This window comes from Syngnathus leptorhynchus, chromosome 6, assembly GCF_054491065.1.
Source record: "Syngnathus leptorhynchus isolate UIUO chromosome 6, UIUO_Slep, whole genome shotgun sequence".
NCBI lineage: Eukaryota > Metazoa > Chordata > Actinopteri > Syngnathiformes > Syngnathidae > Syngnathus > Syngnathus leptorhynchus.
Window position 1 is genome coordinate 2,890,718 of NC_141200.1, and position 12,304 is coordinate 2,903,021.

Below are 12,304 nucleotides of genomic sequence, written 5' to 3' on the forward strand. Positions count from 1 at the left end.
CCAATATATTGAAAAAAAAAAAAGACCTACTGTCTTTATACCTGTTGCCATGCTGCCCACTAATATTTCCATATTGATCACCTGTTTGTTATAGGCGGAGAAAGCTAACATAACATCAGGAGAGTCTTTCATCCATTGGGCCCTCAGATGTTTATTTCTTAGAAATCAACGCATTAATATCGTCCTCTGGCTGAAGGCTGTGCCACTGCGCGATCGGCCGCCTTGGGTTGGCGAGCATGTCCGACCAATGATGTTGCTCGCTTCCGGCGATGTTCCCGCCCAGCAGTACTTTCCCGATAGCGTCGTTTTTTCCAATCTTGTCATAGTCCAACACGGTCACTGCGACCTGCACTTTCTGTAGATCCGGATGAATGCACAAAACACGGAATGCATTTGTCAAATATTTATGCGTCAGAAACAGCCGCGGAATTGTCACATTTGGAATTCTGCTATCTCTTGGTGTACCTCTATCTGTTCACACGACACTTCAAAGCTGAACGACTCATTGTAGTAAGGGTTCAAAGTATTCTTCTTGATGCTGGTTTTCTTTTTCTTAAGTCTTTTCCCATTCAGCATCAAGTGGATCTTCACATAAGGGTCTAACGAGAACAACGGGAACATTTAACGGTCGCTCCTTAACTCAAGTACTAAAAAGTCTCGAGATGAGAGAGCATGCTTTGTTGTTTGACTCACCTGATAATCCACCCACATCCATTTTCTTCAGGTTTTTGGCCTCCAGGATCACTACAGTCAACTTTCCTGCTGTCGGAACGTACCTCAAGGACAAACAAATATCTCCGAGCCGCTCACTCTGACACACAGCAAAAGAGGTACGCAGCAAAATGTGAACCGCATTTTCGATATAGCTCTCGTATCTCATTCGACGATGTCGGCTTGGCACGACAAAATCCATACTTCCTCTTTTTCCGCCTTCTGCAGATCGCGCCATTCCTGCAGCGACTGGCTGAAGTCCACGCCGCTCATCGGGATCTTCACCACCCCAATGGCATCGTGCTTGGAGAAGCGGTCAAAGTCGTACACAGTCATCACCAGCGTCTTGCCGCCCAGCTCCGTGTACGGTACCTGTACATACACATTGTTAGACCCAGTATGTTGATTTTTTATTTTTATTTTTTTGTATCCTGGAGCAGAAATATATTCATCTGGAATTTGTTCCCACGATAAATTTGAGCATTAAAAAAATAATAATCAAGGGAGAAAAAAAAAAATCACCTTAAATGTGAACGTCTCATTGAAATTGGGTTCCAGAGTCTTTCTGTGAACTTTGGTTTCAAACTTTTTCTTTTTGTCCGGGAGCAGATAAACTTTAACGTAAGGGTCCGAGCTTCCCCCCACGTCCATGGCAGGAAGTCCGGCTGCTTGCAAGATGCCCACCACGAGCTTGTGTGAGAGAGCAGATTATAGATTAAGAAAAATTATTATTTTTCAGATGATATTTGGCTGATATCTCACCATATTATCAGTGAAGTTGTAGTCCAATGTGAAATGTAGTCTGCCCAAGTTTTCATCCTCCTTTGGCTGAACGTCTGACAACTCGGTTTCCTTCTTGCTTTCCACTTTTACTGGCTGGACACACAACATGCCGTCGTTTCATTCAACTGCAATCCTAAATTCTAATTGACATCCAGTCAATGATTTATGATCCCGTCAAAATTTATGGGGATTCATGAATCAGTTGTTTTGCAGGAGCTGTACCTCTTTGGAACGTTCATCATTTTCCATGTCAAAATCTCCGCCCTTGCTCTTTTCTTTTCCTTTTTTCTTGTCCTTGTCCTTTTTCAGACATTTCTTCCACGCGCACGCTCCGAAGGAGAGCAGTACACACAAACTGACGATACAGAAAGCCACCACCAACCACGATGATTCTGCAAAACATTATTAACATGAATCCAACGATTTGAATTGTGAGACTCGACTTAATTATTTGCAAGGCACTCCGAAAATGTTTTTTTTATCGTCTAAGAGAATCCAGCATGTTGACATTTTCTCAGGGAGGTAAGTCAGAAGATATTTTGCATTGACTCACTGTGGATTTGATGAGGCTCGCTCTTGAACTTATCAGGACTTTGGCCTGCGGGGTGCGTTTGGTTTTCTGTGGCGTTGGACCCTTGGGCAGTTCTCGTTGGGACGATCGGAAAGGCTTTGTTGGTTCCCGTCATGTTGTGACAATTGCATCCTTGGAGAAAAAGGGATCAGGTGTAAGGAGAACAATAACATTCAGAAGAGCAAGCAAGAACTTCATTGCAACATCACAGCATTGAAATATTCACTAGATTTTTTTTTTTTATTATAACGTGGCAGACTTTTAGGGCCTAATGCTCAAAAATTTCAGTCAAGCCGCAATACACCAAAAAAACAAAAAACACTTAAATGCAACTGATCAATTGAGGCTGTAATATTCTCGTATGACCGCCAGTATCGGATTACTTCTTTTTCTGCTATCCAGGCACAAATGGGAAAGCAGCAGGATGTACACTGTTCCACCGCGACTGACCAAACCGTGACACGGAGGGCAGAGAGGAGCATCACGTGCGAGGACGTGTCGGCGCGCTGCTCCAGAGGTGACTGTCAAGCTATGCGCCAAGATCAGTCAGACACTTTTTAAAAAAAAAATAATAATTTAATAGGAGTGTTGGTCAGTAAATCCTCTTCGTTTATTTGATAACGACATATTTTCATTCGTGTTGCAGGCTATCCCAGCTGAACATGTTGGATCATAACAAACAACAAATATTTACACTTAAATTCACACCAATGGTAAAATGACACAAGTACAGGGAAAAAAATGCATGAGTCAGAATTTCCTGACTAGGTAACTAGTCCTCCTTTTTATTGCAAAGAAAATTGCTGACTTGGATGATTAATCGACAATCGGAAAGTATTGCAAACATTATTTACATTTGATCTTCAAGATAGTAACTTTTTCTAACATTCAAGATGACAAATCATGTAGACTATTTTTTTATATTTAAATACAATAAACCCTCATTGTCACAATGTTGGAAACATATTACATTATCGAAACGGAGCCGACAATAGCAATATTTTTCTCTCTCTTTCAAAATTGTTCAGCATCAAAGCGAGTCAAAAAAAACAGACCTACCAATATCCCGACTGTCCAAACAGCAGCGATGTCCAGACTCACAAGTGCTCCTTTTTTTCTCCCCACGTACAGAGAGGAAGATGATGATGAAGAGGAGGAGGAGAAAGGATGACAGAAGTGGACAGGACAGGCGGAGGACAAGCATGTGGTAGGGGAGAGAGTCACTTTGACAGCCTTTGTGGTTTTTTATGCCACTCTGGAAGTTTTAAGAGCCGTCATGAAAATCTGGATAAAGTCATTTTCAATGTAAACTTTGCTTAAGTCGCTTCTAAGTGAAGGAGTCTCATGGGATTACTTATTTTTTCTCTGCCTCATCCATACAAGTCCTTCTCATTGGACCATTTGTGAATATTCATCAGTGTAGTGACACTGCTTTTTAAAAGCTTGTTAGCATAGTGAAAGTTCAGCACTCGCGCGCATTAACATTCACATCGAGCAGATGAGCACGTGTGTGTAGCACGTCGCTGCATAAGCGCCACCGTATCGTCTATGTATAGACAATAGCTGCCTGATTTAGAAACTTCGGGATGTGGTTTCTGCAACAACAGAGAGAGATCAGGTTCCAGACTCAGGGCTCATTCACCTTGAAACACCAGAAATGAGCAAGAGATGCAGGTTGAGACAAAGAGAGGCGCCGAAGGTTGCACACAAAGTGGACTCAAGGATGAATTCAATCATTTTTGACAAAGGTTAAGGTCACGGTGGCGTCATAAAATACTAGATAGGCTTTTTTCTGTCATCTGGGGAATACATTGAGGGAGTCCTTCCAAATTTATAAGGCAAATATGACAACAATGTCAACTAGGAATAGAAATTAATGTCATTTCAAATTCTTGTCTTCAGTCAAACATGAGTAGAGTTGTGTATTCATATGACCAAATACATGAATATACATAGACCTGCAATTTCAAATGCAGAACAAATGTTCTAATGAAAATATAAAGGGGAAATATGTACGTAAATCAAATCATTTTAATTTAAATGCAATTCAGGTTGCCACACGCTAGGCGGCAGTGTTGTTTTTTGATCAGCTTTGCGTTTGCGTACCGACAAGAGAAGAAGCGCCGTCTCCTGGATACCGATGGAAGCGGCGTTGTTTTGATTCCGCTATGGTGAGTTGTTCTGCTTTTTTATTTCCTTAAATATTCTCGTCTGTATTTGACTTCTAGATAGGCAAATGGTTCACTTTTTGAGTCGATGAGTCAGATAAAGAAGCAATGGCGTGAATCGCCCCTTGTCAGTTTAGTGATGAGAACGCGACTAGATGCTAAATATGTAATACGTCGAAGTGTATTGTCTGCAAATTTTGGTAGAGTGACGTATTTTTTTCTTCATTAAAGTGATTAGCTTTACGTAATGTCCATCGGGTATATGTCAACAGTGTACAATTAATCTCAATGAACGAATTATGTCTGGTAAACTCATCCAACTGGACTTTTCTTTCCAGTAAATTTAACAAGTAGTATCGCAATTTAGTAGCACGTAGGAAATACATGCATGTAGGATGCAAATAATATATATATATTTTTTTTTTTTTGGGCAGGATCGTGAAGCTGGGCACAAGGTCATTGCTTGCATTGCCATTCATCCATTTTTGCTTGTAGACAAACAAGCCTACACACTCACATGCAGTTCAGAGTCTTAGAGGAGTCCAACATTGTGGAATGTGGGAGGAAACTGGAGTGCCCGGGGAAAACATGCAAACTCCACACAAGCAGGTTGGAATGAGATTCTGTCTCAGAACAGAACCTCAGAACTGCCACAATGCTGCCCTCATTTGCATTATGTTAAAAATATTTACATCCTCCAGCCTACGCAATGTGAACATAATGTATTTTGCAAATTGCCTTCAGACATCCCTGTGTTTTTGTTGTTTTTTAGTAATTAGGAATGCGGCCAGTGCAGCATCTTCAGCAGAAACATGTCTTGCAGACTGTGTGCGCACTGGAGGCCATCATCATGCGCACCTTCGGCCCCGAGGGAGGGCAGGTGCTTTTCACACGTGACAACGGACAGGCGATGTTGAGCCGTAGCGGAACACGTATTCTCACGGCACTTAGACTTGAGCACCCGCTCGCCAGGTAACAACTCAGCTTCCGGCAGTCAGATAATCAAATGCCTGACTATGTCAGCATTAAGTTTGATGTATATGATACTTTGGGGACAGCCAGAGTTGTTGAGATGACATGAAATTTTGCTGACACCTTTTATTTGTCTCTCTTTCATTTTAGGATGCTGGTCGAGTGCGTCTGGAAGCACAGCGGGAAAACGGGAGATGGATCCAAATCATTTATTCTTCTCGTGGCGTCGTTGTTACGCACCATTTACACCGCTGCCTCTAAGGAGCCAAATGTATCCCGCGTTTACCACTCAAGGGAAGTAGCCGAGTCCACCGCTGCCAGGCGCGTGGCTGACCAAATGCTGGCTTTTGCATCAGAGAAGCTGGAAGATCTAATTGCTCTTGTAGTAGCTCCTGTCGGATTCAGTCTGTCAAGCGCGCAATCAGCATCAAACTTTGACGTGGCTCACGTCGAGACGTTGTTGGCGTCTTTCTTTCGTACCCGTTTGGGTTGCGCCCACTGTGACTTCACGGGCGGGCTCATTTTCAAATTTCTCGGTAAATGCTGTCAATCAGATTCCTCTTCCTCGTCACTCCAGTTTCTAAATGACAATTTCCCCGCGCTGCATACGCGGGTGTCTGGTTTTCCTGTTAGCTGTTCACGTTTGATTGAGGGGCAAGTCATCCACAGGGACTTTGCCACACAATGCCATGGCGATCAACATCCAGTCAAGGCTGTAGTTTTTAAGATAGCCCTGCAACCTGAATGGCTAAACGCAAGTCACATGGTGGAAATCGGAAACGGAACGGACGGCAAGAGCATCATGCACTTTAGCGCCTGGGCGGAAAGCTCACTGGAGAACGTTTTTGCCAGCCTTCAAACTCTCGGCGTCTCCATCCTGCTATCTGGCGTCAAACAGTCCGAAGCCGTCCTGACTTTAGCAACACAGGCCAAGATGTGCGTGGTGGAGTGCGTGGACCAAGATGAACTCGCACTCTTCCTCCATCTGAGCGGGGCCTCGGCCATCACAGATTATCGGGAGATCCGACCGGAACATGTTGCTTCTTTGGCATTTTGTCGACCGATACTTCTGGGAGCCCATAGGTGAGGACACACAATATCGCTGCTGCCATCATGTGATTTGACGTTTACAATTCCGCCCTTCCGCAGATACGTTCACGTGGCTTTCCCTGATTCCAAAGTCACCCGACCAAGTAGTCTCATCATCTGCGGCTCGGGTGAAGGCCAAACGGATCAATATGCCGGTGCCGTCCAGGATGCCGTCCGCATGCTACGTATAACATGGGAACTCCCGGGTGCAACCGGTAAAGATCCATCCTCTACTTTGCCGGGCTGCGTCATACCCGCCGGCGGCACTTTTGAGTTTCTCTTACACTACGCTCTCCTGCAACATGGCCGCTCGCACGGCATTTCTGAAAACGTAGCCGTCGTGTGCCAGCTCTTGGCAGACGGGTTACTGCATCTTCCGCGACTGATTCATTCCAACAAGCCAAAACGTTTCTTACAAATTCAATCAAGAGTCTGGAGCTTTTATCGGAATCCTTTCCAACCTGACCGATTGTTACGGCAGCCGGAGATTAGCCGAGCAAATCACAGTGAGAAATGTTCTCCAGGAGACACCACACCAAGTGTGAATTGTTTATCGGGGCTTGAGTCTGTTTCATGTAAATTCCATCTCATTCTGGCTGTGCTGCAATGTGTCAAAAGCCTCCTGCGAGTGGACACTGTGTTGCATGTAGCCAAGGAATTGCATCCAAAATCAAGCAAACCCAATCATTCATCAGATGATGAAGACAAAATTTTTTAGAAGCCTAATTTGTGTGAGTTGCTGCCACTTTATCATGTTTACCATTTTTACCTGTTTCTTAAATCCGTTTATCATTTTACAAGGTGTATATAAGAGGCAAGACGTACCAACCTTTGTGTTTATTTTGGCCACTCACCACGACTCCTCTTTCTTATCTCATTTTTTCCTTGCACTCTTCCCCCGACCACCGCAAAAGCAAATAAGAGAACAAGACTTACTCATAAATTTACACACATTCCTTTGCCCAATCAGTGTTATCTTTAGCGGGAGGTCTCAGGGTGGAGGGCTGGCTTGTCAGCAACCAAATCACTGTGTTACTTCCCTGTTTTCTAATCACACCCGCACCAGGTCTAGTCGACGCAGCGAGTTAGTTCCTATAAAGTGGAGTTATGAGCTGGGTTTTGTTTTTTAAAGTCGATTCTAAGATAAGCACAAAAACAAGTCTTTGAAATTGAATGACAACTCGTATGTCGGAAAAGTTGGTGCAAGTTAGAATAAAAGCGTGATCCAGTCGATATTTAACTCCATGTTTGTTTATTTGACTCTTGAATCATCTGTGTGTATGATATGAATCAACCAATATGAGTAAAATGAAAACATTTTGAAAATTCAAAACGTGATGTGGATTTATAAAGATGATAAAAACGTGACAAAAACAGGCATTTCTTGAAAGAGGTGAGCCAACAAATAAGAAATAACACTTCTAAATTACAAAAAGTAGTTTACAGCTGAGAATCCTGTTAATTCGAATCCATTCACACATCCATTTGGCAGTCGTTGGACTTTTTCGGTCACGCACTCGCAACCCGTTCCGCCAATAAGTGAGAGGCCTCAATAGAGATGTGATCAATAAACAACGAGCTGATCTTTGAAGATGTTTTGCACTAAATTCACTCAGGTGATCTCAATGTGGGACATTTCTCACTCAAGCACAGATGCGACCCATTTTATAGCTGGGCCTGACAACCACATAGACGGAAGGGTGTGAGATTTCCTCCTCTCCCACTCTACCCAACTGGCAGTAGGGAGCCATGTAACTGGGAATGACATCATGCAACATTAACGAGGACTCCAGTATGCGTCGGCGGCTATCACACCACCTCCCGAGACTTCCTGATAGCGCAGCACAGGAGCATGCTAAAAATCATTCCAAACACCTGGAAAGAGGAAAAAAAAATGAAGTTTGTTGCTTTCTCAATTGAACGGGCCTAGCGGTCGGTTCATTACCATAATGACCCCAATGGTGATGCCCACTCCTCCTATGATGTGGAGCTTGGAGTCAAAAACCTCATCAATTGCATCAGGGCAGCTCTGCAACACAGGAAGGTTCATGTGGGCTTTTCTTGGGTCTTGCTAGTAAAACCATTGTTGCCATAGTAACCATAGTAAGAAGGCTAAAGGAATGCAATGGGAAAAACTGCACGGCCCCCACCATCATTATATGTTTTGGATATGTAATTACGCCATCGCTCGTTTCAATCTTTTAAGCGGGAATCATAAAGCCAGAAGTGAGCAAACGTTCTTTAATTCCGGCCCACCAAGCGTTATCAGGAATCTCGAAATATCGTCTCGGAATATAATAGTCGCATTTGGTTTTTTTTATGTTTTTCAATCATTTGTGGTAATTCTAACAATTTTTTTTTTTTTTTTTTTATTAATTATTCACCTCACTCAAACATGGATATCGAGCCCATAGTTTTTCCAGCCACTGGCAATTTTCCGACTCGTGTTTAAAGTACAGTGTTGTGGGCCTACCTTGACGATGAGTGCCTCAAGGAGGTCTCCTTGAGGACAGGTGTCTTTGGCACCATCAAACACAGTACCAGTTGGTCCGCAACAGTTGAGCTGCAACAACACCAAAACTCTTAAACAACACAGTTGGTTTTCCTCAGTGAATCTTGTTGCTAGGCAACACTGGGTTGTTGTTGTTGTTGTTGTTTTTTTTTTGCATCTAGGCCAATACAAATGATATGCCTGATCATTATGGGATGTATCGCTGTATCTATTTACAGAGCATTCAAACTAGATTACATCCTCCTTTCAGACTTCATGCTGTGCTTGTCTGATTAGCTCCCAAATCAACATTGAAGCATTTCCAAGAGTGAAAATACAATCAATGCTTTAACTGTTTCCATCCTTGAGCCCAGTTGACTTAGTAACAAAAAAATCTACTTGTCATTGTAAAGGATTTTTTAATCCTCGGGGTATTCTGATAAAAGCATGTCAGATCTTTGATCATTATTATGAAAAAGCTCACGCCAGTTTGAATCACACGCAGAGTTTCTCGGAGACGCTCATCCTTTCTGTCTTTGTATTCGTTGTAGGTCTGAAGGTAGAATGTGGTGATGTCATCCACCACCTGCCGTGCAAGCGAAGAAAAAAAATAAATGATCTCTTCCTTTTCTTAGAACTCATTTATTGTTTTTGGCAAGTGCGACTTTATGAAAGACTTTAGCACTTTAAGCCAAGTGAGTTATCGTACCTTGCTCTGGTTGGAAAATCCCCAGATGCCTGCGGCGACTTCAATGGCAAAGATGATAAGCAGGAAGAAGAAAAACTACGACCAGGATAAAGGGAATTAGAATGCCACGTTAGCATGCATAAACAAGTCAGGTCGTCTGAGCGGAAGTGAATTTGATTTACATAGAGCCCTCCTACTGGGAGATTTAGGACAAGACGATTAACCCCCGAGAGGAGGCGACGAGTGAGCCACGCAGGATGTGGACAATAGCTTAATCTAAGACTGCCGGCTGGCCTTGGCCCTCTTTCGACAAACGTTGATGAAAACGGGCATTTCAAAGGCCGATTCACCTTCTACTCAGGCTTAAAAACGGACCGGATATCTTAAAGATCAGTTTTTCCTCCAAGTCAAGCTTGACTCACAAATCCACTTAACCCAAAGAGTATTTAATTGTCACGTAGCCATAGAGGAACCAAGATAGATGAGTTGTCGTGAACAAGTCATCATTTCTAGACTCATTGATTGAACTGGGTTAAACCATACATACCAGTCCCAGCATACACGGAGACTCTTGGATGGCACCACAACATCCGAGAAATCCTACCACCATCATTAGCGCCCCAGCGCCAATCAGGATGTACACACCTACACGCACACACGACAAAAAAAATAAATCATACCAAAACTGCCTTTTTGACCAAATTTTGTTCTTTTTAAAGATAAGAAAGTATTTATTTATTGACCCATTTATTTATTCAGAAGTAGATTTTTTAAATTGCTTGTATCCAAATGTTTGTGGCTCGCTCCTAACATCTAATGCGTAACTAAACCGAGTAAATCTTCTCTTTCTGATTTGTAGTCCTGGTTTTAAATGCAACGTTTGTATAGAAAAGCCTCTTACCGGTGTAAAACACATATGGAGAGTCTGGTCCTTCAAACAGGCCTTTGGTTTTGGGGTCTAATCTCAACCAAAGGCCAATGGCAAACACAGCAGTGCCTGCAAGCTGAAGCAACAACATATAATCATAAAAGATTTTAGTTCATTTGGCATCATTTTTGGCAAATGACACTTTATAAGGAACATAACTAATTTAATCTGATCTAATTTAAGGTTTTCCTATTTATTAACCTTAAGCACACGTGTGTTCTGGCTGGTACTGGCATACATAAGCAAACAATGTTTTTTTATTTTTCAATCACTAATCGAAAAATTACAAATAAAACAATAATAATTTCTGATGATCCCTGATGGCAAAATGCCACAGTAGTTGTTGGGAACGACTTTTCTAATCCAATACAAGAGTCGGATCAAATCTGTTTTCTTTTCACCACGACAAACTCCCACCTCCAAAATAAACACAGTATGAAAGTAATGCTTCCATGACAGACTGTATCAACCAAAACAAACCTTTATTGTCTTTGTTAAGACATTTGATAAACTTCTTGTATTGAGGTTATCCTGGCATATAATACAAAATGTTTTCAAAGATGTGTGTAAGGTATTGCCGGATTTCCTCTACCTGATACTCATTCGTGCACGAAGCCATTTTGTTTTGAGCACACGTTTGGACATGACTGTCGAACTTCTCAGTGACTCATAGTGAGCGTATGCCATAAATGTAATGATTGTGTTTTTCCTGAATATTTGACTCACAAAAATAGAAACTTTCGAGAATCCACCACCCATCTTTGCGCCTAATTCTCTCATACACACAACACACACACCCAACAAGAAAAACAAAGCACACCTACCCAGAAGAAAAAGTTGAATATAAACATGAGATACTTGATGCACTTGATCCCCCCGGCGACAGCCATGCTGACAGGTTAAATAAGAAACTTTAAATTCCTGAGAGGAAACGACGTTAACGTAAGCAGACAACGAGTTTAGAAGTGAAAGCGTCCTGAAAACACCACGCCTTCTTCAGTCGCCCGAAAGCACACTCAGGGAGTGGCGAGAACTTCAGGGCCTACTCCACGATTTTAAGCCTGCCCATGTTCCTTCCTCTGTTTGTTTCTCGCTTGCATAGATTGCGGCGGTAACGACTCCCGTGTGAGAAACTGCAGGCAGTCGGCCAAGATAGCAACACGTCTGGATGGCAACACGGAGGGCCCTGTTAGAACACGTTGTTGACATTAAACCACAAGCATATTTTGCCTTCTTAACTGTTTGATTTCAAATGTGACAAAACCCACGTGTCATGTGGAAAAGAAATTGCCACGTGTCTTTTTACAGCTCTTAAATCAGTGGCATCTAAAATTATTTTCCCAATGGCCTTGATTGACTGACAACTATAGATTCCAGTACAGCCATGATCCTAATGAGGATTTGCATAAAAAAAAAACGTTTTTTAATCATTCCTATATTAAGAATAAATTTAGTTTTTTTATTTAATATTCAGTTTTCTATTGCTGTTAATTTTTTTAGCTGTAAGCTGTAATTAACAAAAGCACTATATATATATATATATATATATATATATATATATAGTGCTTTTGTATTATATATAATACAAAATATTATATTATATAATTATATATATATGTGTGTGTGTGTGTGTGTGTGTGTGTGTGTGTGTGTGTGTGTGTGTGTGTGTGTGTGTGTGTGTGTGTGTGTGTGTGTGTGTGTGTGTATGTATATATATATATATATATATATATATATATATATATATATATATATATATATATATATATATATATATATATATATATAATTTTTTTTAATTATGCAATATTTCGCTGTGGTAGGAAAATGTAACTTGTATGTATTTTGTATGTTTATACTTATGCAACCCCCATTTGGAATTGGCCAACTGAAGTAAATTGTG

At 41.7% G+C, this 12,304-nt stretch overlaps 4 protein-coding genes across 12 annotated transcripts in view; 2 read left to right on the forward strand and 2 right to left on the reverse strand.

Annotated features, from left to right (window-relative positions):
• Positions 1-110: 110 nt before the first annotated feature.
• LOC147055311 (synaptotagmin-1-like) lies at positions 111-3,526 on the reverse strand. Its single transcript, XM_085915077.1, has 9 exons — positions 3,125-3,526; positions 2,048-2,197; positions 1,717-1,886; positions 1,474-1,587; positions 1,234-1,401; positions 916-1,083; positions 694-811; positions 466-599; positions 111-355 (listed from the first exon to the last, which is right to left on the reverse strand). The coding sequence occupies exons 1-9, from the start codon at positions 3,267-3,269 to the stop codon at positions 152-154; spliced, it is 1,371 nt and encodes a 456-aa protein (XP_085771203.1). The 5' UTR covers positions 3,270-3,526; the 3' UTR covers positions 111-151.
• Positions 2,526-8,270, forward strand: bbs10 (Bardet-Biedl syndrome 10). Of its 8 annotated transcripts, none has more exons than XM_085915072.1 (7): positions 2,555-2,582; positions 3,197-3,272; positions 4,117-4,236; positions 4,668-4,842; positions 5,006-5,205; positions 5,356-6,288; positions 6,355-8,269. In XM_085915072.1, exons 5-7 carry the CDS (start codon positions 5,015-5,017, stop codon positions 7,010-7,012), a joined length of 1,782 nt encoding a protein of 593 aa, XP_085771198.1. In that variant the 5' UTR covers positions 2,555-2,582; positions 3,197-3,272; positions 4,117-4,236; positions 4,668-4,842; positions 5,006-5,014; the 3' UTR covers positions 7,013-8,269. The 8 variants fall into 8 exon arrangements, with proteins under 8 accessions (XP_085771201.1, XP_085771198.1, XP_085771200.1 ...); XM_085915074.1 differs by having other exon boundaries at positions 4,729-4,842; XM_085915075.1 differs by lacking the exon at positions 4,117-4,236 and having other exon boundaries at positions 2,526-2,582; positions 4,729-4,842.
• The window catches only part of vwf (von Willebrand factor), a 26,195-nt gene continuing 16,429 nt past the window's right edge, over positions 2,539-12,304 (forward strand). The window contains exons 1-2 of the mRNA XM_085915056.1: positions 2,539-2,582; positions 3,197-3,272. The gene's annotated coding sequence lies outside the window, so the exon portion shown is untranslated. The remainder of the gene's footprint in view (positions 2,583-3,196; positions 3,273-12,304) is intronic.
• The window catches only part of cd9a (CD9 molecule a), a 5,665-nt gene continuing 862 nt past the window's right edge, over positions 7,502-12,304 (reverse strand). The window contains exons 1-8 of one of the 2 annotated variants that reach the window (XM_085915079.1): positions 11,226-11,428; positions 10,375-10,477; positions 10,021-10,118; positions 9,495-9,569; positions 9,270-9,371; positions 8,768-8,857; positions 8,240-8,323; positions 7,502-8,169 (exon numbers count right to left, since the gene is read on the reverse strand). In XM_085915079.1, coding sequence (XP_085771205.1) covers positions 8,104-8,169; positions 8,240-8,323; positions 8,768-8,857; positions 9,270-9,371; positions 9,495-9,569; positions 10,021-10,118; positions 10,375-10,477; positions 11,226-11,291 — 684 coding nt within the window. In that variant the 5' untranslated portion in view covers positions 11,292-11,428 and the 3' untranslated portion in view covers positions 7,502-8,103. Of the gene's footprint in view, positions 8,170-8,239; positions 8,324-8,767; positions 8,858-9,269; positions 9,372-9,494; positions 9,570-10,020; positions 10,119-10,374; positions 10,478-11,225; positions 11,429-12,304 lie in introns of those variants that run through there. The other variant, XM_085915078.1, reaches the window with a different exon arrangement.